The sequence below is a fragment of the Bos grunniens genome, chromosome 18 (assembly GCF_055505025.1).
Source record: "Bos grunniens cultivar Pamir isolate PY7600 chromosome 18, Bosgru_T2T1.0, whole genome shotgun sequence".
NCBI classification, from domain to species: Eukaryota; Metazoa; Chordata; class Mammalia; order Artiodactyla; family Bovidae; genus Bos; species Bos grunniens.
The window spans coordinates 63491050-63517072 of NC_141182.1; the positions used below are offsets into that span (position 1 = coordinate 63491050).

Sequence of the window (26023 nt, forward strand, 5' to 3'; positions counted from 1 at the left end):
AGTAGCAGGATGTGGCCACAACCTGGATGTCTGTCGATAGATAAATGCACAAAGGAAATGCCAGACACACACACAATGGAGTCTCACTCAGCCTTCAAAAAATGGGAATCCCTCCTTTTGAGACAAGATGGGTGAAGCTGGAGGACATTATGCCGAGTAAAGTAAGCCAGACACAGACAGGCAAATGCCGCAGGAGCTCACTGACCTGTGGAATCTAAAACAGACTCGGAGAAACGGAGGAGAACATAGTCCCCAGTAGCTGGGAGCGGGGATAACGGGGAGGTGCTGGTCACGGGGAACAAAGTTTCAGGGATGCCGACGACTAAGTTCTGGAGACCTGATGTGCACTGATGTGACTAGAGCTGACCGAACTCTACTGTAGACTCAATCCTGCTCAGAGAGTAGCCCGGAAGTGTCCTCACCAGACCCGCAGACCAAGGTGAACTACAGGAGCTCATGGACACTCTAATTATAATTGGCATGACTGTGGTACTTATTTCACAGCGTAGACAGAAGTCAGAACATCAAGCTGTGCATGTGGAACAGATACAATTTTTGTCGATTCAGTTCAGTTCAGTTCAGTCACTCAGTCGTGTCTGACTCTCTGCGACCCCATGGATCGCAGCACGCCAGTCCTCCCTGTCCATCACCACTCCCGGAGTTTACCCAAACTCATGTCCATTGAGTCCATGATGCCATCCAACCATCTCATCTTCTGTAGTCCCCTTCTCCTCCTGCCCTCAATCTTTCCCAGCATCAGGGTCTTTTCAAATGAGTCAGTCTTCACATCAGGTGGCCAAAGTATTGGAGTTTCAGCTTCAGCATCAGTCCTTCCAATGAACACTCAGGACTGATCTCCTTTAGGATGGACTGGTTGGATCACCTTCCAGTCCAGGGGACTCTCCAGAGTCTTCTCCAACACCACAGTTCAAAAGCATCAATTCTTTGGCTCTCAGCTTTCTTTATAGGCCAACTCTCACATCCATACATGACTACTGGAAAAACCATAGCCTTGACTAGACGGACCTTTGTTGGCAAAGTAATGTCTCTGCTTTTGAATATGCTATCTAGGTTGGTCATAACTTTCCTTCCAAGGAGTAAGCGTCTTTTAATATCATGGTTGCAATCACCATCTGCAGTGATTTTGGAGCCCCCAAAATAAAGTCTGACACTGTTTCCACTGTTTCCCCATCTATTCCCCATGAAATGATGGGACCAGATGCCATGATCTTAGTTTTCTGAAATTTGAGCTTTAAGCCAACTTTTTCACTCTCCTCTTTCACTTTCATCAAGAGGTTTTTTAGTTCCTCTTCACTTTCTGCCATAAAGGTGGTGTCGTCTGCATATCTGAGATTATTGATATTTCTCCCAGCAATCAGGATTCCAGCTTGTGTTTCATCCAGTCAAGCGTTTCTCATTATGTACTCTGCATATAAGCTAAATAAGCAGGAGGACAATATACAGCCTTGACATACTCCTTTTCCTATTTGGAACCAGTCTGTTGTTCCATGTCCAGTTCTAATTGTTGCTTCCCACCTGCATACCTGTTTCTCAAGAGACAGGTCAGATGATCTGGTATTCCCATCTCTTTCAGAATTTTCCACAGTTTATTGTGATCCACACAGTCAAAGGCTTTGGCATAGTCAATAAAGCAGAAATAGATGTTTTTCTGGAACTCTCTTGCTTTTTTGATGATCCAGCGAATGTTGGCAATTTGATCTCTGGTTCCTCTGCCTTTTCTAAAACAAGCTTGCACATCAGAAAGTTCACGGTTCACGTATTGCTGAAGCCTGGCTTGGAGAATTTGGAGCATTACTTTGCTAGCGTGTGAGATGAGTGCAATTGTGCGGTAGTTTGAGCATTCTTTGGCATTGCCTTTCTTTGGGATTGGAATGATAACTGACCATTTCCAGTCCTGTGGCCACTGCTGAGTTCTCCATATTTGCTGGCATATTGAGTGCAGCACTTTCACAGCATCAACTTTCAGGATTTGAAATAGCTCAACTGGAATTCCATCACCTCCACTAGCTTTGTTCAAAGTGATGCTTCCTAAGGCCCACTTGACTTCAAATTCCAGGATGTCTGGCTCTAGGTGAGTGATAACACCATCGTGAATATCTGAGTCATGAAGATCTGTTTTGTACAGTTCTGTGTATTCTTGCCACCTCTTAATATCTTCTGCTTCTGTTAGGTCCATACCACTTCTGTCCTTTAATGTGCCCATCTTTGCATAAAATGTTCCATTGGTATCTCTAATTTTCTTGAAGAAATCTCTAGTCTTTCCCATTCTGTTCTTTTCCTCTATTTGTTTGCATTGATTGCTGAGGAAGGCTTTTTTATCTCTGCTTGCTTTTTTTGGAACTCTGCATTCAGATGGGAATATCTTTCCTTTTCTCCTTTGCTTTTCACTTTTCTTCTTTTCACAGCTATTTGTAAGGCCTCCCCAGACATCCATGTTTTGCATTTCTTTTCCATGGGGATGGTCTTCATCCCTGCTCCTGTACAAAGTCACAAACCTCCGTCCAGAGTTCATCAGGCACTCTGTCTATCAGATCTAGTCCCTTAAATCTATTTCTCACTTCCACTGTATAATCATAAGGTGTTGGGGGCCGGCGTGAGGCACTCCTCCCATGACAAAGGTCATGAGGAAGGAGGCTAGACATACGCAAAGGCAGGATCGAGCCTCAGGAGTCCCCCTGGAAATTCTTGAGCATCTACCCCTATAACCAGAGCCTGCCTACTTTACTACTTTGTGCTCACCTACACCTCTGACTTTAGGGGGGCTGTCCCCCACCACCTCTTTCGGAGAAGGAGTTAACCTAGAGCTCCAGATAATAAAAACTCCTGGGCGTGACAAGAGTGTTTTAACCTACAACCTTCTCTGAAGGTTCTCTAGCCTGCCTGACAGGCTTGTCCGGCCACATGTGATTGCTCACAGCCTCCCAACCGTGAGAGGCAAGAGATGCTTTAAACCTTCTAAAAACAGGTTCCTTAGAAAAGTTAGAAAACTATTAGTATAAGTATAATGGGCTGATTAGAAATTGTACTGGTGAAGGGTTTTTCATTTGTTGAGCCAATGTTTGTTGCTAAGTCTCCATATCCCCTGCCCTTACACACATTAATGAATATATAGAAGAAATAAGTATTAACCTTTGATATTAATCACGTTAGACCTTAGGCTAAGTAAATTCTTTCCTTAACTAAAACCCACTACACCCTCACCCTATAGGAATGTAACTTTATTTGGGTGGTGTCTGTTTTAAGAATAATCACCCCTGGAGAAATAAGTGTCCTGGTTGACTGACCGCTGTCACAGGAGAGGGTCATAAATTGTCAGCAGGCCCCCTGGCCAGAAGATGATGTAACACGCCTTAGACCTCTGTATACATTTGTATGAAGCACCTGACTTTGATAAAAGTCAGGACTGCTGACCCCACTTGACTTTTACATAACATCTCAGTGTATAAAAGTAGACCATGAAAAATAAAGAATTGGGATCAGTTTCTCGAAATACTGGTCTCCCAATGTCGCTCTCTCTCTCACTCTGGCTGAGTCTCCATCTGGAGCGCAGAACCCGCCATGCTTACTAATTACGCCTGGGCTTCTAAGATCCGACCGGGGAGGCCTCAATGTCTCCTCTCCTTCAGGAGAACGGAAGGACGCCTGCAGCCTACGTAAGTGGTGCAAACTTCTTGTCTTGAAGTTTTATTGGTCTCCCACGTAAACCAAGCTACTCAGCCTCTTTTCTCTACTGAATTTTCCTACTGAGCTATCCTCATTCTATTACTCTTTACATCTCTAATTAATATCTAATTGAAGCTATTGTATCCTGATCCTCGCCGACGCCGTCCCTGCTTCGAATACCCTGGATCAGCCGGGGCTGGACCCCGGCAATAAGGGATTTGATTTAGGTCATACCTGAATGGTCTAGTGGTTTTCCCTACTTTCTTCAATTTCAGTCTGAATTTGGCAATAAGGAGTTCATGATCTGAGCCACAGTCAACTCCACATCTTGTTTGTGCTGACTGTATAGAGCTTCTCCATCTTTGGCTGCAAAGAATATAATCAATCTGATTTCAGTCTTGACAATCTGGTGATATCCATGTGTAGAGTCTTCTCTTGTGTTGTTAGAAGAGGGTGTTTGCTATGACCAGTGCGTTCTCTTGGCAAAACTCTATTAGCCTTTGCCCTGATTCATTCTCTACTCCAATGCCAAATTTGCCTGTGACTGCAGGTGTTTCTTGACTTCCTACTTCTGCATTCCAGTCCCATATAATGAAAAGGACATATTTTGGGGGGGTGTTAGTTCTCAAAGATCTTGTAAGTCTTCATAGAATCGTTCAGCTTCTTCAGCATTACTGTTTGGGGCATAGGCTTGGCTTACCGTGATACTGAATGGTTTGCCTTGGAAACGAACAGAGATTATTCTGTCATTTTTGAGATTGCACCCAAGTACTGCATTTCGGACTCTCTTGTTGACCATGAGGGCTACTGCATTTCTTCTAAGGGATTCCTGCCCACAGTAGTCGATATAATGGTCATCTGAGTTAAATTCACCCATTCCAGTCTATCTTAGTTCGCTGATTCCTAGAATGTCGACGTTCACTCTTGCCATCTCCTGTTTGACCACTTCCAATTTGCCTTGATTCATAGACCTGACATTCCAGGTTCCTATGCAATATTGCTCTTTACAGCATCAATTTTCTCAATTATACCTCCGTCAAGCTGAAAAGGTTTTCTTTCATTTAATTACAGCAGGCACGTTTGGAGTTATTCCATTTCTCATTTTAGGCACTTGCTCTCGTGCTTAAAATACGTATTTACATTTTTATTTCTGAACACGTATGCATTCTCCTCCTCCTTTAGAAAAGGCAAAGTACTAACGGTACTTCACCTGAACTCTGGGTACTCATATACACGTGTGTGGGCATGTGCACGTCTCTCTCCATGCACACGTGTGGGTGTGTTTGTGCATGCAAGTGTGTGTCTGCGTACTTTTCCAAAGCTCATTTTCGGCCATGTGTTCCTCTCTGTTGCATCTCACTGTCTCTCTGCCATCTCTCAGTATTCCTTTCTGTGTGAAAACCATCAATATCCAAGAACTTGCACCTCTGGAAATGCCTTCTCTCACCCTCATTCTCTTTTTATCAAGTTGCTGGAGAACACTTCCTATTTGGAATCCAGCGTGTAACTCAAGTACTAGGAGAGGAAAACGCTTGTCAAGGTTAAGGGCTCCATGCCCCCAGAGCCCACCTCTTCTCTGAGGACCTGGCGGTTTGAGGCTAAGGCACGGCCCACAGCGGGAGGCGGTGCCGAACCTTCTGGAAGCTGGGGCTGTGCTCTGCATGAAGCCCTCACTTCTGCCCCTTGCAAGTGCTCCGACTCAGGGGGAACTCTTCCTGGTTAATGCCTGACAGCATGGCTCCAGTATCCTTTAGCGCCCCCTTTTGGTAGGGGGCAGTCTGCTCCCTGTGGGCTGGTCATTCGCTTGATAATCTGCGTTTTCCACTGGAAGTAATTTCAGGACATTTTCAGGGCCTCAGTCCAGTCTGCCTTTTTTTTACTTGAATTTTACTTAAAATAGAATTAACTGTTTCAAATTGTATAATTCAGTACCAAATACTTTTTAAATTTAACCTTCAGTTTCTCAGTTTATTATGAAAGGTCAAGATACGAATGTTACTTTTTTTTACCATGTAATTAATTAACCTATTTGTTGTATATAACCTATTTGTTGTAATTAATTAACCTATTTGTTGATGTCGCTCCGGCACACAGGCTCTCCGTTGCAGGGTGTGGGGTCTTTAGCTCAAGTGTGCCGTGTCTGGATCCCTGGCCGCTGATCCCGCCTGGGCCCCTAAGTAAGGAGCAGCGAGTCTCAGTCACGGGCCCAGCAGGGCGGCCCTCGGGTGTCACGTGCAGAGGCATGAGTCCCAGCCCTTCGCAGGTCGGTTCTCATCAGTAAAGGAGGCTCCGTTATTTGCTTCCTCAGCCGTTGCCGTCTGTCCTGAGCGTCTTCCCATCTGACACTTACGACAGATACCACACTGGCCCTCAGCACAGGCCCGCCTCTCCTGAATCTCCCTGTCTGCTCTCTATGCTGCACTCTGAACCATTTCCTCAATGCTATACTCCGACTTCATACGGGGCCGCTCAGCTGTCTTTTTGACTGCATGACTTTTTAACGTGTTCAATCTACTGCATTGTTCACGTTGAAAATTTTCACCTCTTTTCAGTGACCACCTGTTCTTCTACAAAATAATCCACGTGCTTGCCTCCCTTTATGTTTCTGTGATGATGGTTCCCTCTGTGTGTCCACATGGGTGGAAACCTTCCTCCGACCCCGAGATGATCCCCACCGCCGGGGCCACATGGCCTACCTCTCCTGCTTTGCTGTGCTTCCCCTCCATTTGGTGAACTTTCTTTCTGCCCTTGTCTGTGGCTACGTGTTTCAGAAACACTCTCCAAGCACGTCTCAGAGTTAGGAGCAGAGGAGGCTCTGGGTGGGTACCACACTCACCCTCTACGTGCAGTCTCAGCCTGCAGCCCTTCACATCCACCCTCTCCTGCCATCACCTCATCTGGAAATTGACCATGACAATGGCAGCAAGAGCCCGCAGCCCCTCTGAGGGCTGGGGTCGAGACAACATGCAAAGGAGGAACCTCAGGTGCCGAGAAAGGGCACCGCCGCCCCAGGTACATGAGCAGCGGGCACACGTTTACAGGAGTATCTGTTCTCCATCAGAGTGAGAGCTCTGACCTAAATCAATACCCCCTAAAGCTTGCAGGTGATGACAAGATCGGGAGGAGACTGTGCCCAAGGACCCCGAGGCCCCGAGGAGGCAGGAAGTACCCAGGGGCTTGTTCCCAGGAAGGTGGGCTGGACGGTGATTCGATAAAGAGAGACACCCCTGAAGGGGGTTGTGACGGGGAAAACCCACACTCCGGGGCAGGGGAGGAGTCAGTTTCTATCCTTACTCCCTGAGCATCTCCTTTGGATTCTCGGCCACATGGACTCCACTCAGCCCAGGGAGACGCTGACTGTGTGTCCCTCATAAAGAGCAGACTTGTGGACTCAGAGGGGAGGGAGAGTTGGGACGAATGGAGAGAGGAGCATGGAAACGTGCACACCAGCTCGTGTAAAACAGACCACGGGGGAGTGTGCCATGTGACTCACAGAGCTCACACAGGGGCTTTGTGACAACCTAGAGGGAAGAGAGGTTGTAGAGGGAGGGCATGTGACACATAAGGCCGATCCATGCTGATGTATGGCAGAAACCAGCACCATATTGTAAAGTAACGATCCTCCAATTAAAAAAAAAAAAAAAAAAGTGTCTCTGGGGATCTGAGTCCTGCGGGCAGCAGGGGCTGGCATCCTCTCCGAAGCATCTCCAGGGCCTGGTGACCCCATCCACAGTGAGAACCCCACAGGGATTGCTATCGGTGGGCAGAGGAGGAAGCAGACCCCGAGGTGAGGCTTGCAGAGGGAAGGCCATGTCCTGGATGCCCTCTATTGGAAGGGACTGTAATGGGGACGACGCCAGGCTTTCAAAAAGAGGCTGTTCCCCTTCCTGTGGGAACGCTGAAGTGACAGCCGCGTGACAGGAAGCCCCAGCCTTGGAGAGGACACACCCTGTGGTCTGTCTGTCCGGAGGACACCCAGGTCTCCTCCATCCTCACAGCCTGGACCGCAGGGAGGAGACGCCATGGCCTCCACGCTCCTCGCCCTGCTCTGCCTTGGTGAGATGAGGAGGGGCAGGGGGAGCCCTGGTCTGGAGGGACCCCCCCAGCCAGCCTGCTCTGTTAGGGGACCCCAGGGCCCAGGAGGCTCCCGGGTTGGAGAGGCGTGCTCAGAGCTGAGGGCACACCTCTCACAGGGCGCTCTCTTCCAGGGCTGAGTGTGGGCCTGAGGACCCAGGTGCAGGCCGGTGAGTCTCTCCCAGGGCCCAGCTCCCTCCTTTCATGAGGACAAGGTCACCCCCAGGCTGCGGACAAGGGGAGGGCAGCTCAGGGCTCACGGAGGGGGAGTCTGGGAGGTCTGGGCTGAGAGCCGGGGCCTGGCGGGGGCGCCTGGTGAGCCCACATTTGATTTCCTTCCAGGGACCCTCCCCAAACCCACCATCTGGGCTGAACCGGGCTCTGTGGTCTCCTGGGGGAGCCCCGTGACCATCTGGTGTCGGGGGACCCTGGGGATCCAGGAGTTCCATCTGGATAAAGACGGAAGCCCGGTTCTCTTGGACAGACAGAAACCCCTGGAGCCCCGGGACAAGGCCAGGTTCTCCATCCAACACATGGGACAGGACCACGCAGGGAGCTATCGGTGCTACTACAGCACCCCCACTGGCTGGTCAGAGCCCAGTGACCCCCTGGAGCTGGTGGTGACAGGTGAGGGACACTCGGGGGCCTCAGCCTTTGCCCTCTGGAGGGGTCTGCTCTCAGGGGCTGTCCCTCTCACAGCCCAGCCCTGGGGAGGGGAGGGAAGCGTGGGGGCCCCACAAAACCAGCTGCCTCCTTCTCTCCTAGGACTCTACGGCAAACCCAGACTCTCAGCCCTGCCAAGTCCTGTGGTAACATCGGGAGGGAGCGTGACCCTCCAGTGTGGCTCCCATCAGGGATTTAACAGATTCCTTCTGACCAAAGAAGGAGAAGACAAGTCCTCTTGGACCCTGGCTGGACAGCGAAGCCCAGATGGGTGGACCCAGGCCCTGTTCCTTGTGGGTCCTGTGACCCCTGGACACGGGTGGAGGTTCAGATGCTACGGCTTTAGCAGCGTCACCCCCCGGGTGTGGTCCGCCCCCAGTGACCCTCTGGAGCTCCTGGTGGCAGGTGAGGAAGTACCGTCCTGACCTCCCAACTTGCTGAGGCACCAGGGTGGGCATTAGATGCTTTTCTACTGGAGCTGTCCCAGAGGAGAGGGTGGGGTGAGGGGGTGGGGCTCACGGGACAGACACACAGACTGCAGACGGTGAGGCCTGGGGACCAGAACAGGAGAAGGGGCTCATGGGAGGAGCCGTCCCTACAGCCTAGTCTCCCCAGGGGTGTCTGGCAATGAGATGGGGAGGGCAGCTTGGAGCTCACGGAGGGGGAGTCTGGGAGGTCTGCCTGAGAGCTGGGGCCTGGTGGGGACGCCTGGTGAGCCCGCCTCTGATTTCCTTCCAGGGACCCTCCCCAAACCCACCATCTGGGCTGAGCCGGGCTCTGTGGTTCCCTCGGGGACCCCCGTGACCATCTGGTGTCAGGGGACCCTGGAGGCCCAGGTGTTCCATCTGGATAAAGAGGGCACCTCAGTCCCCTGGGACAGACAGAAACCCCCGGGGCCCGGGGACAAGGCCCAGCTGGCCATCCCACAGATGACCGAGCAGCACGCAGGGAGCTATCGGTGCTACTACAGCACCCCCACTGGCTGGTCAGAGCCCAGTGACCCCCTGGAGCTGGTGGTGACAGGTGAGGGACTCTCGGGGGCTACGGGCTCTGCCCTCAGGAGGGGGTCTGCTCTCAGGGGGTGTCCCTCTCACAGCCCAGCCCTGGGCGGGGGGGGGGGGGGAAGGGGGAGCCCCACAGATCCAGCTGCCTCCTTCTCTCCTAGGATCCTACAGCAAACCCAGCCTCTCAGCCCTGCCGAGCCCTGTGGTGACCTTGGGAGGGAGCGTGACCCTCCAGTGTGGCTCCCATCAGGGATTTAACAGATTCCTTCTGACCAAGGAAGGAGAAGATGAGTCCTCTCGGACCCTGGATGGACAGCGAGCCCCCAACTGGCAGACCCAGGCCCTGTTCTCCGTGGGCCCTGTGACCCCCGGGCACAGGTGGATGTTCAGATGCTACGGCTTTTACAGGGACACCCCCCGGGTGTGGTCGGCCCCCAGCGACCCCCTGGAGCTCCTGGTCCCAGGTGAGGAAGTCCCATCCTGAGCCCATACATTTGTGCAGACAAGACAACATACCGGGGTCTCTGCTCCCAGGGGAGCCCCTGTGAGAGGGTGGGGAGAGGAGCGTGGGGCTCACAGGACAGACACACAGACTGAGACACGGCGAGGCCTGGGGCCGGGCCGGGAGAGGGGGGTTCATGGGGAAGCGGTCCCTACAACCGACGCGTGTCTCTCCCCAGGGCTGTCTGGGAAGCCCTCCCTCCTGACCTCGCAGGGCCCTGTCATCACCTCTGGACAGAACCTGACCCTCCAGTGCCGCTCTGATGTCAGCTACGCCAGATTTGCTCTGTTCAAGGAGGGGGGACAGGACCTCCCCCAGCGCCCTGCCCGGAGGCCCCAGGAGGGGCTCTCTCAGGCCGACTTCCCCCTGGGCCCCGTGGGCACCGTCCAAGGGGGCCGATACAGATGCTACGGTGGACACGGCCTCTCCTCCAAGTGGTCGGCGCCCAGTGAGCCCTTGGAGCTGCTGGTGGCAGGAGAGGAGCCAGCGGGTCAGTCGGGGACCAGACTCTGCACAGGCCCCACTGGGGAGCCCCAGGGATGATGCTGGGACCAGGGGAAGGGGTCCCGGGGAGGGACAGAGAGACGGGGTCGGGGAGGGGAGAGACTCTGAGAAACAGAGACTGCGCTGAGGGGCCAGAGAGGCCCACAGAGTCTCGCTCAGAACCTGGGCCGGCGGCCGCACCCCCTTCCTCTCTGCAGGACGGCTCAGAGACAGACCCTCCCTCTCGGTGCGGCCGGGCCCCACGGTGGCCCCCGGGGAGAATGTGACCCTGCTGTGTCAGTCAGGAGAGAGGACGGACACTTTCCTTCTGTTCAAGGAGGGGGCAGCCCATCGCCCCCTGCGTCTGCGCTCCCAGGACCAAGCCGGGCGGTACCAGGCCGAGTTCTCCTTGAGCCCTGTGACCTCAGCCCACGGGGGCACCTACAGGTGCTACGGCTCACTCAGCACAGACCCCTACCTGCTGTCACAGCCCAGTGAGCCCCTGGTGCTCGTGGTCTCAGGTGAGGCCCAGTCTGTCCATCTCACTCAGCAGCTCGGGGCTCTGCCCTGGGAGCGCAGGCCCGTGGTGGAGGAGGGGGCGCTGAGGGAGGGGCCCCCTGAGGGAGGGGCCTCGCAGCCCGCACCCCGCCCCTTCCTCCCGCACTGGGGTCCCGGAGGGGCAGGTGGGCAGTGCGAGGGTCTTCGGGAGGCCACAGGGCCGTGCAGGGCAGAGGGGAGTGAGATGGGGACCCCGGGTGAGCCCAGGGCACCTCTTCCTGGGCTCAACCTCCCAAGGTCCCATTCTCCCAGCCACAGACGCAGATTTGAACCTATGGACTGTCAGGGCTCTATGCTCAGGGGAGACAGCCCAGCCCAGGGCGGTGTGGGAGCTGGAGGATCTAATACCCCCTCAGATCATCAACACAGACTGCAGGGGCTCTGGGCTGCCGGGTGAACGGCTAGGGGTCGGGGGGCCAAGGCTGGGGGAGCAGGGCTGTGGAGGGGGAGGCGGCCCCGCCCCCACCCTTTTCCTGACCCCCAGCGGCCACCAGGCATCCATTCCATCAGCTCCACCCCTCAGTGGAGTCAGAAACTGCAGAAAGGGGAGCAGGCTCTTGGGAACGTGGTGGCGGGTCTGGGGAGGAGCAGGGCTGAGTTAGGCCCCGGTTCAGGCGTCTCTGGAGACACTGATGTGGACTCCCTCACCGTCACCACCCCCCCGTGCGGGCCTCAGCTTCTCCCAGTGTAAAAGGAGAGACCCGTGCCCCAGATCTTAGATTTCCTCAGTTCTGACCTGGGTGTGACCCTGCATCGGACAAGGAGCACAGGGAGCCCCCGAGGAGGTGACTGTGGGGGGCCTGTTCCCTCTACTGCAGCGTGTGGGGAGGGAGGGGAGGACACAGAGGCCCCTCCGTGCAGCCTGCCCCTCCCCCCGCCCCCGCTGCGGTGGGGGAGGGGAGGGGACAAGGGAGGACCCTCAGCTCCAGGTGAGACCCTCGGACAGCCCCCTGCAGGTGAGGGGCCCCCAGAGCAGGAAGCTGGTTTCCTCCTGGGGGCCAGCTCAAGAGGAGCTCAGGGTGCCCACGGCCCTGGTTCCAGTCCCGGCTCTGCCACCTCCAGGCTGGGTCACCAGGGCCCCTGAGTGATCTCCCTCTCTGGGCCTCAGTCTCCTCGTCTATAAATGGGTCGGGTGGGCTGGAGATGGATGCACAGACCCCAGCACGAGTCTGCACACAGCAGGTGCCCAGCTAAACGGCACCCCTGGCTCACTCAGGCGTCTCTGGTGCCCCAGGCCTCACGTGGTACCTGAGTGTCCTCATCGGGGTCTCGGTGACCTTCGTCCTGCTGCTCCTCGTCCTCCTCTTCCTCTTCCTCCACCACCGGGGTCAGGACAGATGCAGGAAGTCACGTGAGTAGGGAACGGGGTGACTTGGACCCCTGGAGGCCTTAGGGCATCAGACAGAGGGAAACCAAGGACATGGGAACAGTCAGCTTAAAAAATGTTTTTCCACCATATGGAGGTTCCTTAAAAAGTAAAAGCAGAATTACCATATGATCCAGCAAATCCACTGCTGCCTATATGTTTCAATAAAATGAAAACTAATTTGAAAAGACACAAACATTCCAATATTCATATAGGCAATTTACAATAGCCAAGATATGTCAGCAACCCAACTGTCCAGCAAGAAATGAATAGAGAAAATGTGGTGTGTGTGTGTGTGTGTGTGTGTGTGTGTATCCACATATACATACAATGGAATATTACTCAGCCATAAAAAAGAAGGAAACTCTGCCATTTGCAACAGCATACATGAACCTAGAGAGTATTACGCTTACTGAAATAACTCGGAGAAACATAAACGCTTCATGATAGCATTGGTACATACTGAATCTGGAAAATAATACAAAGGAACATATATGAAAAACAGAAACAGAGTCCTTGATACGGAAAAATAACTAATGGTTACCGGGGGGTTGGGCAGATGAGGGGTGTGGACTAGAGACACAGACTACTGTGTATGAAATAAGCAAGAAGGATATACTGGATAGCACAGGGAATGTAGCAATTATTTCGTAATAACTTTAAATGGAGTATAACCTATAAAAACATTGAATCATATGTTGTATGCCTGAAACTAATATGTTACAAGTCAACGGTATTTCATTTAAAAATTTTTCCAGAATCTCAAATCTGAAAATCTAGTGGAAAAAAACACCCACTGTCACCCACGTGCACTCATTCAAGCCATTCTCCTCCTTCTCAATGTCACGAACTGACACACGCACCACGAGCCCAGGCTGCCTTCTCTCCTCCTGAATCCCACGTGGAGGGCGTGGGCACCACGTCCCCGGGGCCGAGCCTCTGTCCCGGGTCCCAGCCCAGGCCGAGGCTGATTTCCGACCTCCCACAGGGGCCGCAGACCCAGGGCCCGAGGACAGGGGCCCGCAGAGCAGGTAACCCCCGCCCTGACGCCCCCAGAGCCCCACCCACAGCACCCCACCTTCTTCCCCTGACACAGTGTCTCCTCCTCAGCTCCAGCCCAGCCACAGACTCCCAGGACCAGGCCATCTGTGAGCAGGAGAGGCGGTGCCCCCCGGGGGTCACTGAGACTTCTGGAGGCAGTGGGGGGGGGGACACTCAGAAGGGTGGGGTACCGGGGCTGGGGACTGAAACCCCACACAGCACTCCCCCAGGTGCAGGGTAGGGAGGGTGCAGAGAGACCTCTGGAGGCCGTGGGGGGGGATGCTCAGAAGGGTGGGGGAGCACACAGCACCCACCGGGATGCAGGGCGGGGGCTCCAGCCCTGAGGCTCTCGGAACCCCGCCCAGCAGTGCCCTCTGCTCTGCCGCAGATGCTGCCATGAGCGACACACACTCTGAGGTGGGGCTGCAGCTGGACCATCGGGTGAGACCCTTGCTCCCATTTGGCCACCACAGACCTCCTGTTGCCAAACTCAGCCAAGCGCACGAGCGGCCGCTGCTGTGCTCACACCCCAGCTCCAGCCTTGCCCACCCACCCCTCCTTCCCGGATCCCTGGGTCCTGCTGTGACCCCACCCTCCCCTTGCCCTATGACTTCATGGCCCCTCCTTCGGGGCGCCTTTCTCAGCTCCGTGTCCTCTGGCTGACCTTCTGGTGTAGGGGTGCAGCCCCAGGTCTCATGAGGATGCATGCATCAGTGGATGGCCCACACGGCCCAGCCCCCCTCCTTCACCCCCCAGCAAAGGGCGCGGGAGAGCGGGCGCCACCCCCCAGGTCCTGCAGGTACGGCAGGCGCTCAGCTCGTGGTGAGAGGGGCCCCACGCCAACAAGCTGGCGGAGTCCCAGAATGCAAGGTGCTGACAAGGAAAGTAAATCAAGAGACGGGACTGGGCGCTCCGGGCGGGCACACTCGGTAGGAAGGTCCTGAGGTGGAAGGGACGTGCTTTAGCAGGAAGATGGCTGTGTGCCAGGCCAGATGAGCAAGAGGTCCGGGCTCAGACAGAAACCAGGGCTGCACAGAGCACCCAAGGCTCCCGGGTGACAGGAGGCCCCTGGAGTTTCCATCAGGAGAGAGAGCTGACCTGGCCCGAGGTTCCAAACCTCCTCTGGGCACAGCAGGGAGCTGGCTGGAGGAGGGTGGCGGACCCAGGAGGCACCTGTCCTGCTTCACTGTCTCCCTCCAGTACAACAGGAGGCAGGCCCCCAGGAGGGGACGGGCGCCCTGTGAGCCCCCAAGATCACTAAGGCGGGAGGTACCCCCTCTGTCCTCCCAGTCGGGGGGATTCTGGGAAGGATGGACTGACGCACAGCAGATGGGTCCCTCCTCTCCAGGCCCTCAGGCGCCCCATCTCACACACCTTCCCCTCCGCAGGCTGCCACATCTGAAGCCCCCCAGGACGTGACCTACGCCCAAGTAAACCACTCAACCGTCAGAAGGGGGACGACCACACCCCTGGCTCCCCCGTCGGGGGAGCCCCCAGCAGAGCCCAGTGAGTACGCTACTCTCGCCATTCGCTAGCCCAGGAAGGACCCGACCCCAGGCTCCCGGGACAGATCTCAGACCCCAGGAGGCACGGGAGCTGCCAGCAATGGACACCACCTAACCACCAGCAGCCAGTACCTGGGCTCCTAACAGACCACCAGGTGCCCCGGGGACCCTTTCGGGTCAACTGGTTCTACCCTCAGAAACAGCATCCTGGACCCCCGGTGGCCCAGTGGTTAAGAGTCTGCCAACCAATGCATGGGACATGGGTCTGATCCACTTGCTGCTGGACAGCTGAGCCTAGGGGCGCTGCAGCTGCCGAAGCCCTGGTGCCCAGAGCTTCCTCTGAAGCTCTGGTGTTCCTCGAGGGGAGCCAGTGGGTGAGCAGGCCGTGCACAGCCAGGCAGCAGCCTCCACTCGCTGCAACCAGAGAGAGCCCACTCGCAGCAGGGAAGATCCAGCACAGCCACAAATAAACAGATTACTAAAAAACTGAAAGGCATGTTTCATTTCCTTAAAAAAGATAATTAATATCCTCATATTTTATAAAGAAGGCAACAGACTCTCAATTATCAGTGATTTTGAAAAAGGTCAGCACATTACTCCAAACGAAGGGAGGAACAGGGAAACAACAATGACAGGGGTAGCTACCACTGAGGACAAACAAGGAGAGGAAAATCAGAACAGCCAGAAAGCTTCGTCCCTGAGGGCGTGGACCACACTCAACATGCTAGGCCCAAGGACCAAGTCAGAAAGAGAGAAGGTGTTGCTTTACCGCCATCAGGACACGACGGCAGGTCCTTCAGACTTTAGAAAGGTAAACACCTCATAGAAGGACAGCTTCAAGCTATTATAGTAGAAAATGTAGATGACACAGACCAAAAGCCTCAAAAATAAAATTTATCAAAATTATGGACATAAGGATAAACAGAAAATCTGAATTGTCCTATATGTTAAAGTGAACTCTGAGTCCAGAGAGTTTCACAGGTGAATGCATCTGAACATGCGGGCACTCATGAAACACACACACTCGTACACACACCTACCGAGCTTACACCAGCTTACGCAGAGAGGGGAGAAGGAAGGAAGGGCACACTCCACAAAACATTTCACTGCGCCAGAAAAACCTGAGACCAAACGGTGACATGGAAACTACAAAATGGGAAAATCTCAGGAAGCTCTTTTTCCCTGGTTTGTTTTCCTAAACAAACATTCACAAAGAGGATTCATCAGTAAATAAAATGGAACACATATCACGCACGTGCACGTATTTTTTTTCAAGAATGTGTGGTTGGTTTCATCCACAAAAATCCATCAATACAATTCAAATATTAAAAGAAGAAATTTTAAAACATCATGATAACAGATGAAAAGTTTTCTGATAAAATACACCACCAATTTATAATGAAAAAGTCGTAAGTAAAAGGGAATTTCCTATCATTTATCAAAGCATCTTTTAAAACCTGCACTAGAAATCTATTTTTTATGTTTGTTTATTGATTCATTGTTGCTGTGTGGGCTTTTCTCCAGTTGCAGCGATTTGATCTCTGGTTTCTCTGCCTTTTCTAAAACCAGCTGGAACATCTGGAAGTTCATGGTTCACGTCCTTTGAAGCCTGGCTTGGAGAATTTGGAGCATTACTTTACTAGCGTGTGAGATGAGTGCAATTGTGCGGTAGTTTGAGCATTCTTTGGCATTGCCTTTCTTTGGGATTGGAATGAAAACTGACCTTTTCCAGTCCTGTGGCCACTGCTGAGTTTTCCAACTTTGCTGGCATATCGAGTGCAGCACTTTCACAGCATCATCTTTCATCTTTCAGAATTTGAAATAGCTCAACTGGAATTCCATCATCTCCACTAGCTTTATTCAAAGTGATGCTTCCTAAGGCCCACTTGACTTCACATTCCAGGATGTGTGGCTCTAGGTGAGTGATCACACCATTGTGATTATCTGGGTCATGAAGATCTGTTTTGTACAGTTCTTCTGTGTATTCTTGCCACCTCTTAATAACTTCTGCTTCTGTTAGGTCCATACCATTTCTGTCCTTTATTGTGCCCATCTTTGCATGAAGTGTTCCCTTGGTATCTCTCATTTTCTTGAAGAGATCTCTAGTCTTTCCCATTCTGTTGTTTTCCTCTATTTGTTTGCACTGATTGCTGAGGGAAGCTTTCTTATCTCTCCTTGCTATTCTTGGAACTTTGCATTCAGATGGGAATATCTTTCCGTTTCTCCTTTGCTTTTCACTTCTCTTCTTTTCACAGCTATATGTAAGGCTTCCTCAGACAGCCATTTTTTGCATTTCTTTTCCATGGGGATAGTCTTGATCCCTGCTCCTGTACAAAGTCACAAACCTCAGTCCAGAATTCATCAGGCACTCTATCAGATCTAGTCCCTTAAATCTATTTCTCACTTCCACTGTATAATCATAAGGGATTTGATTTAGGTCATACCTGAATGGTCTAGTGGTTTTCCCTACTTTCTTCAATTTAAGTCTGAATTTGGTAATAAGGAGTTCATGATCTGAGCCACAGTCAGCTCCTGGTCATGTTTTTACTGACTGTATAGAGCTTCTCCATCTTTGGCTGTGAAGAATATAATCAATCTGATTTTGGTGTTGACCATCTGGTGATGTCCATGTGTAGAGTCTTCTCTTGTGTTGTCGGAAGAGGGTGTTTGCTAGACCAGTGCGTTCTCTTGGCAACACTCTATTAGCCTTTGCCCTGCTTCATTCTGTACTCCAAGGCCAAATTTGCCTGTTACTCTAGGAGTTTCTTGACATCCTATATTTGCATTCCAGTTGCCTATAATGAAAAGGACATATTTTGGGGGGTGTTAGTTCTAAAAGATCTTGTAGGTCTTCATAGAATCGTTGAGCTTCTTCAGCGTTACTGGTTGGGACACAGACTTGGATTCCTGTGATACTGAATGGTTTGCCTTGGAAACGAACAGAGATTATTCTGTCAATTTTGAGATTGCATCCAAGTACTGCATTTCGGACTCTCTTGTTGATCATGATGGCTACTCCATTTCTTCTAAGGGATTCCTGCCCATAGTAGTAGATATAATGGTCATCTGAGTTAGATGACCAGTCCCCTTTAGTTCGCTGATACCCAGAATGTCGACGTTCACTCTTGCCATCTCCTGTTTGACCACTTCCAATTTGCCTTGATTCATGGACCTAACATTCCAGGTTCCTATGCAATATTGCTCTTTACAGCATCAATTTTGTCAATTATACCACAGTAAAGTTGAAAAGCTTTTCTTTCATTTAATTACACTAGGCACATTGGGAGTTATTCCATTGCTCATTTTAGGCACTTGATCTCGTGCTTAAAATACGTATTTACATTTTTATTTCTGAACACGTACACATTCTCCTCCTCCTTTACAAAAGACAAAGTTCTAACGGTGCTTCACCTGAACTCTGGGCACTCATATACACGTGTGTGGGCATGCGCACGGCTCTCTCCATGCACACGTGTGGGTGTGTTTGTGCGTGCAAGTGTGTGTCTGTGTACTTTTCCAAAGCTCATTTTTGGCCATGCGTTCCTCTCTGTTGCATCTCACTGTCTCTCTGCCATCTCTTAGTATCCCTTTCTGTGTGAAAACAGTCAGTATCTAAGAACTTGCACCTCTGGAAATGCCTTCTCTCACCGTCATTCTCTTTTTAACAAGTTGCTTGAGAACACTCTATTTGGAATCCAGCGTGTGACTCAAGTAGTAGGAGAGGAAAACGCTTGTGAAGGTTAAGGGCCCCATGCCCCCAGAGCCCACCTCCTGTCTCAGGACCTGGCGGGTTGAGGCTGAGGCACGGCCCACACTGGGAGGCTGAACCTCCTGGAAGCTGGGGATGTGCTCTGCATGAAGCTCTCACTTCTGCCCCTTGCAAGTACTCCGACTCAGGGACACTCTTCCTGGTTAATTCCCTGACGGCATGGCTCCAGTATCCATAGCGCCCCCTTTTGGTAGGGGGCAGTCTGCTCCCTGTGGGCTGGTCATTCTCTTGATAATCTGCGTTTTCCACAGGAAGTAGTTTCAGGACATTTTTAGGGCCTCAGTCCAGTCCGCCTTGATTTTCCTTTTTTTATTTGAAATTTACTTAAAAGAGAATTAACTGTTTCAAATTGTATAATTCAGCGCGAAATAATTTTTAAATTTAACCTGCAGTTTCTCAGTTTACTATGAAAGGTCAAGATACAGATGTTACTTCCATTTACTTTTACAAATATGTAGTTAATTAACCTATTGTTGATGTCGCTGCCCCACACAGGCTCTCCGTTGCAGGGTGTGGGGTCTTTAGCTCAAGTGTGCCGTGTCTGGATCCCAGGCCGCTGATCCCGCCCAGGCCCCTAAGTATGAGCACCGAGTCTCAGTCAGGAGCCCAGCAGGGCGGCCCTCGGGTGTCACGTGCACATGCATGAGTCCCAGCCCTTCGCACGTCGGTTCTCCTCAGTAAAGGAGGCTCCGTTATTTGCTTCCTCAGCCGTTGCCGTCTGTCGTGAGCGTCTTCCCATCTGACACTTACAACAGATACCACACTGGCCGTCAGCACAGGCCCGCCTCTCCTGAATCTCCCTGTCTGCACTCTGTGCTGCACTCTGGACCATTTCCTCAATGCTTTGCTCCGACTTCATACGGGGCCGCTTAGCTGCCTTCTTGGCTGCATGACTTTTTAACGTGTTGAATCTTCTGTATTGTTCACGTCGAAAATTTTCACCTCTTTTCAGTGACCACCTGTTCTACAAAATAATCCACATGCTTGCCTCCCTTTATTTTTCTGTGACCATGGTTCCCTCTGTGTGTCCACATGGGTGGAAACCTTACTCTGACCCCGAGATGATCCCTGCCGCCGGGGCCACACCGGCGACCTCTCATGCTTTGCTGTGGTTCCCCTCCATTTGGGGAACTTTCTTTCTGCCCTTGTCTGTGGCTACGTGTTTCAGAAACACTCTCCAAGCACGTCTCAGTGTTAGAAGGAGAGGAGGCTCTGGGTGGGTACCACACTCACCCACTTTGGTGCAGTCACAGCCCGCAGCCCTTCACGTCCACCCTCTCCTGCTGTCACCTCATCTGGAAATTGACCATGACGACGGCAGCAAGAGCCTGCAGCCCCTCTGAGGGCTGGGGTCGGGACAACAGGCAGAGAAGGAACCTCAGGTGCCGAGAAAGGGCACCACCGCCCCAAGGTACATGAGCAGCGGGTACACGTTTATAGGAGCATCTGTTTTCCAACAGAGTGAGAGCTCTGACCCCAATCAATACTCCCTAAAGCTTGCAGGTGACGACAAGACCGGGAGGACACTGTGCCCAAGGACCCCGGGGCCCTGAGGAGGCAGGAAGCACCCAGGGGCTTGTTCCCAGGAAGGCGGGCTGGACGGTGATGCGATACAGAGAGACGCCCTGAAGGGGGCTGCCATGGGGGAAACCCACACCCCGGGGCAGTGGAGGAGTCAGTTTCCTTCCTTATTCCCTGAAGCCTCCTCTGGGCTCTCGGCCACATGGACTCCACTGAGCCCAGGGACACTCTGATCATTTGTCCCTCATAAAGAGCAGATTTGTGGACACAGAGGGGAAGGAGAGGGTGGGATGAATGGAGAGAGTAGCATGGAAATGCGCACACCAGCACGTGTAAAACAGACCACGGGGGAATGTGCCCTGTGACTCAGTGTGCTCACACAGGGCTCTGTACAACCCAGAGGGGAGGGAGGTTCTAGAGGGAGGGCACGTGACACACATGGCCGATCCATGCTGATGCATGGCAGAACCAGCACCATATTGTAAAGTAATGATCCAGCAATTTAAAAAAAAAGTGTGTCTCTGGGTATCTGAGCCCTGTGGGCAGCAAGAGACAGCATCCTCCCCAAAGCATCTCCAGCGCCTGCAGACCCCGTCCACGGAGAGGACCCCCAGGGACCTGCTGATGGGCGGGCAGAGGAGGAAGCAGACCCCGAGGGGAGGCTCTCAGAGGGAAGGACATGCCCTGCTTGACCACACCTGAAACGGGTGTCTCAGGAACACACTGGGACTGTCACAGGAACAATGACTGGCTTTCAAGAAGAGGCTGTTCCCCTTCCTGTGGGGACACTGATGTGACAGCCACGTGACAGGAAGCCCCAGCCCCAGAGAGGACACACCCTGTGGTCCGTCTGTCCGGAGGACACCCAGGTCTCCTCCATCCTCACAGCCTGGACCGCAGGGAAGAGACGCCATGGCCCCCGCGCTCCCTGCCCTGCTCTGCCTTGGTGAGATGGGAGGGGCAGGGGGAGCCCTGGTCTGGAGGGACCCCCCAGCCAGCCTACTCCGTCAGGGGACCCCAGGGCCCAGGAGACTCCCCGGGTGGAGAAGCGTTGCTCAGAGCTGAGGGCACACCTCTCACAGGGCGCTCTCTTCCAGGGCTGAGTGTGGGCCTGAGGACCCAGGTGCAGGCCGGTGAGTCTGTCCGGGGGCCCAGCTCTCTCCTCTCGTGGGGACAAGGTCACCCCCAGGCCATGGGCAGGGGGAGGGCAGCCCGGGGGTTATGGAGGGGGAGTCTGGGAGGTCTGGGCTGAGAGCCAGGACCTGGGGGAGACTCCTGGTGAGCCCACCTCTGATTTCCTTCCAGGGACCCTCCCCAAACCCACCATCTGGGCTGAGCCGGGCTCTGTGGTCTCCTGGGGGAGCCCCGTGACCATCTGGTGTCAGGGTCCCCCGGGGGCCCAGGAGTTCCATCTGGATAAAGAGGGAAACCCAGTTTCATGGGACAGACAGAAACCCCTGGAGCCCGGGGACAAGGCCAAGTTCTCCATCCAAAACATGGGACAGGACCACGCAGGGAGCTATCAGTGCTACTACGGAACCCGCACTGGCCGGTCAGAGCACAGTGACCCCCTGGAGCTGGTGGTGACAGGTGAGGGATCTAGGGGGCCTCGGGCTCTGCCCTCAGGAGGGGGTCTGCTCTCAGGGGCTGTCCCTCTCACAGCACAGCCCTGGGTGGGGGGAGGAGAGGGTGGGGGCCCCACGGAACCAGCTGCCTCCTTCTCTCCTAGGACCCTACGGCAAACCCAGCCTCTCAGCCCTGCCGAGCCCTGTAGTGATGTCGGGAGGGAATGTGACCCTCCAGTGTGGCTCCCGTTGGGGATTTAACAGATTCCTTCTAACCAAGGAAGGAGAAGACGAGTCCTTTTGGGGCCTGGATGGACAGCGAACCCCCGACGGGCAGACCCAGGCCCTGTTCCCCGTGGGCCCCATGACCCCCGGGCATAGGTGGACGTTCAGATGCTACAGCTTTTACAGGCACACCCCCCGGGTGTGGTCAGCCCCCAGCGACCCCCTGGAGCTCCTGGTCTCAGGTGAGGAATCCCGTCCTGACCCCATACATTTGTGCAGACAAGAAAACGTACTGGGGTCTCTGCTCCCAGGGGAGCCCCTGTGAGAGGGTGGGGAGAGGAGCGTGGGGCTCACAGGACAGACACACAGACTGAGACACGGCGAGGCCTGGGGCCGGGCCGGGAGAGGGGGTCCACAGGGGAAGCGGTCCCTACAACCCAGCGCGTGTCTCTCCCCAGGGCTGTCTGGGAAGCCCTCCCTCCTGACCCCGCAGGGCCCTGTCGTCACCTCTGGACAGAACTTGACCCTCCAGTGTCGCTCTGACGTTGGCTACACCAGATTCGCTCTGTCCAAGGTGGGGGGACAGGACCTCCCTCAGCGCCCTGCCCAGAGGCCCCAGGGGGGGCTCTCTCAGGCCGACTTCCCCCTGGGCCCGGTGGGCACCGTCCACAGGGGCCAGTACAGATGCTACGGTGGACACGGCCTCTCCTCCGAGTGGTCGGCCCCCAGTGAGCCCCTGGAGCTGCTGGTGGCAGGTGAGGAGCCAGCGGGTCAGTCGGGGACCAGACTCTGCACAGGCCCCACTGGGGAGCCCCAGGGATGATGCTGGGACCAGGGGAAGGGGTCCCGGGGAGGGACAGAGAGACAGGGGTTGGGGAGGGGAGAGACTCTGAGAAACAGAGACAGCGCTGAGGGGCCAGAGAGGCCCGCGGAGTCTCGCTCAGAACCAGGCCCGGCGCCCGCACCCCCTTCCTCTCTGCAGGACGGCTCAGAGACAGCCCCTCCCTCTCGGTGCGGCCGGGCCCCACGGTGCCCCCGGGGAGAATGTGACCCTGCTGTGTCAGTCAGGAGAGAGGACGGACACCTTCCTTCTGTCCAAGGAGGGGGCAGCCGATCGCCCCCTGCGTCTGCGCTCCCAGGACCAAGACGGTCGGTACCAGGCCGAGTTCTCCTTGAGCCCTGTGACCTCAGCCCACGGGGGCACCTACAGGTGCTACGGCTCACTCAGCACAGACCCCTACCTGCTGTCACAGCCCAGTGAGCCCCTGGCGCTCGTGGTCGCAGGTGAGGCCCAGTCTGTCCGTCTCACTCAGCAGCTCGGGGCTCTGCCCTGGGAGCGCAGGGCGGTGGTGGAGGAGGGGGCGCTGAAGGAGGGCCCCCTGAGGGAGGGGCCTCGGAGCCCGCGCCCCGCCCCTTCCTCCCGCACTGGGGTCCCGGAGGGGCAGGTGGTCAGTGGGAGGGTCTCGGGGAGGCCACAGGGCCGTGCAGGGCAGAGGTGGGTGAGGTGGGGTCCCCGGGTCAGCCCGGCGTACGCCTTCCTAGGCTCATTCCCAGGACCCAGTCTCCCAGCCACAGACCCAGATCCGAACCTGGGGAGTCTCGGGGCTCTCTGCTCAGGGGAGACAGCCCACCCCAGGGCATTTTAACATTCTCTGGGAGGACAAGGCCCCTCAGATCGTCAAGGGGCAGCGGGGAGTCAGGCAGAGATGGCGCCAGTGCCACAGGCTGCAGGGGCCTGAGGCTGCTGGATGGGGTTCAGTCTGTGGAGAAGCAGGTCCGCCCCCACCACATCCTGCCCCCGGAGGCTGCAGGGATCACCTCCTCCCGCGGGCAGAGTCCAGCTGGCAGACACAGAGGGCTGAGCGAGCGTCTGTAGGGGGAGGTGGATCCGTGGGAGCCACGGTTGGGTCCCACCCCGGGACCCCACGGACCACTGATCAGGGGCGGGGTCCCACCCCAGGACCCTGCAAACACCACTCAGGGGCGGGCCCCACCCCGGGACCCCACAGACCACCGCTCAGGGGAGGGCCCCACCCCACCCTGTGCTGTCGGAGCTCCTTCAGCTCAGGGTCCTGACAGGAACGTCTGAGACAGTAAGATAGAGAGACCCCAGGAGTCTCCCGAGGAGGACACGGCCCACCCACAGCCTCCCTTCACGACACTCGGGCTCGGCTGATACCCTCCCCAGCACCGCTGTCAGACCCGCGAGTGTGAACAAGGACAGCGTCCCTGTCAGGACTTGGGCTCGGGGCTGCGTCTTCTCACAGGAGGCGGGTGCCCTGGGCACACACAGTGAGTAACGGGGCCGGCGCTGACCTGTGTGCCCTCACCCCAGACTACACGGTGCAGAATCTCACCCGGATGGGCCTCGCGGCTTCGGTCCTGCTGCTCCTCGGGATCCTTCTCTGCCAGGCTTGGCACGACCACGGAGGAGCCCGAGATGCAGCCCGGAGCTGAGCACCGGGACCCCGCACCGCCCAGAGTGCAGGAGCCCGGGACGCGAGCTTCTGGTGTAGGAGCTTCTGGATGAGCCTCTGACCCTGGGGGAGAGATGAGCCGCAGGGTGGGAGGAGGCCCAGGCGTCCCCAGGGGGCTTGGCCTCTGCTCACAGGGCCCCCTCCCTCCTGGGGAGGACACCCTGGCTCCCGGCTGCTCTCACCCCTGGCCCGAGGCGCATCCCACATGGCAGGGGTGGGTCCTCACCCTGCATGCCCGCAGGCTCTGTCCACTCGCATGGAGGACGTGAGCCTCATTGTTCATGCCCGCCGTCTCTGGTGTGCGCAATGACCTCCATCTCTTCTCAGAAACAGAATGCTGTTAAAGTAACTGAATAAATGGGTTAAATGGGGCCCTGTTTGGAACAGTTGGATCCTAAACTCTTCCCTGAGCCCCCTCTGGACCCTGCATGCCCCTCCTCCTTGTCCGAGGACACCCGCTGTAGTCTCTCCAGAAACACTGTCAGTGTGAAGGGACACCCTGGTGTTTGAAGTGACCGTCAGGGCTACACTGGTAAATGAGCTCAGGAATATATCGTTTTGTAAAGAGCCCCGATATGGGGTTTCCCTGGTGGTGAAGAATCTGCCAGCCAATGCAAGAGACACGGGTTCAATCCGTGATCCTGAAGACCCCACACTCCAGGGAGCAACTGAATCCATGAGCCGCAGCGACAGAGGCCGGCACGTCCTGGAGCCCGCGCACTGCCAGAGAGGCCAGTGCTGCAGAAGCCCGGACACCAAAGCGAGGGAACAGCCCTGCTCACATAACCAGACACACCCCCGCAGTAACACAGACCTGGCACAGACAAAATCATCAGGCAATAAATGCTTAAAGGGCCCAGTGTGAACTGTGTGTCTCTTTGGGGCCAACGCACTCTGTGGCCAACCTCAAGGAGCCTGGGTGAACGCGCTGAAGGCCGGGTGGGAAGGAAGGAGCAGGTGGACTTTCCTACAGGCCGAGTCTGGTGCAGCCAGCCCCCACTGATGGCCCCATGGGCACAGATGTGTCCTTCTCATTACAATCACATAGGATCATCTCCACCTCAGTTTTATGCCCCAGGGACCCTGAAATGAGATGCCCACCTCCTAGTTCATCTGTAAGAGAGGGAAAGAGAAAACCATGGAGGAGACAAGGCTGACTCTGACGAATCCCAGCATATCACGGGCAGGGGTACTCATTACCGCGGTCAATCTGGAGAGTCGACAGCAACTCTCAGTTAAAGGGCAGAGACACAGCGCTGGCCCACAGTTGTATAACCCAGAGGAAGATGCGTGCACAGCCATGCGTGTACAAGGAGAAAAAGGACACGTGGGTTGTTCACAGTAGAAAAAGTTACAGAAATCACTTTCCCCAAAATGAATGGTTTGGTGTGTATATATGCGACAGAATTTTATACAAAAAATGCACAAAGCTGGACTGCTACAGGAACACAGGTCAGTTTTCAAGCATGATGGTGAATAAGTGAAACACGACCGTAGGAGTCCAGTCCATGACATCAAATTCAAAAGGGAACAACGTGGGACTCAATACACAAAATAAGAACTGAGACGGGAGGAACAAGAGCTGC

At 54.6% G+C, this 26023-nt stretch overlaps 1 protein-coding gene and 1 pseudogene across 5 annotated transcripts; both read left to right on the top strand.

Moving 5' to 3' along the window:
- Positions 1-7607: 7607 nt before the first annotated feature.
- Positions 7608-15372, top strand: LOC147354698 (leukocyte immunoglobulin-like receptor subfamily A member 6). 4 transcript variants are annotated; one of them, XM_086354625.1, is made up of 13 exons: positions 7608-7740; positions 7893-7928; positions 8101-8385; positions 8524-8826; positions 9160-9444; positions 9587-9889; positions 10106-10417; positions 10629-10931; positions 12203-12319; positions 13323-13365; positions 13445-13482; positions 13764-13816; positions 14764-15372. In XM_086354625.1, the coding sequence occupies exons 1-13, from the start codon at positions 7707-7709 to the stop codon at positions 14908-14910; spliced, it is 2259 nt and encodes a 752-aa protein (XP_086210751.1). In that variant the 5' UTR covers positions 7608-7706; the 3' UTR covers positions 14911-15372. The 4 variants fall into 4 exon arrangements, 2 of the variants coding, with proteins under 2 accessions (XP_086210751.1, XP_086210750.1); XR_015146547.1 differs by having other exon boundaries at positions 7609-7740; positions 13093-13365; XM_086354624.1 differs by lacking the exon at positions 14764-15372 and having other exon boundaries at positions 13764-14169.
- A 5601-nt stretch (positions 15373-20973) lies between these two features.
- On the top strand, positions 20974-24808 carry LOC147354699 (leukocyte immunoglobulin-like receptor subfamily A member 6; annotated as a pseudogene). Its single transcript, XR_015146552.1, has 7 exons — positions 20974-21116; positions 21268-21303; positions 21476-21760; positions 21900-22202; positions 22419-22715; positions 22943-23244; positions 24296-24808. The product of XR_015146552.1 is annotated as a leukocyte immunoglobulin-like receptor subfamily A member 6 (transcript).
- The last annotated feature ends 1215 nt before the right edge of the window (positions 24809-26023 follow it).

Coding starts and splice junctions, on each gene's coding strand:
- LOC147354698 (XM_086354624.1), top strand. CDS start 7,707: ATGGCCTCCACGCTCCTCGCCCTGCTCTGCCTTG. Junction 10,418..10,628: donor GGCAGGAGAGGAGCCAGCGG/GTCAGTCGGGGA, acceptor TCCTCTCTGCAG/GACGGCTCAGAGACAGACCC. Junction 13,366..13,444: donor GACAGGGGCCCGCAGAGCAG/GTAACCCCCGCC, acceptor TCTCCTCCTCAG/CTCCAGCCCAGCCACAGACT.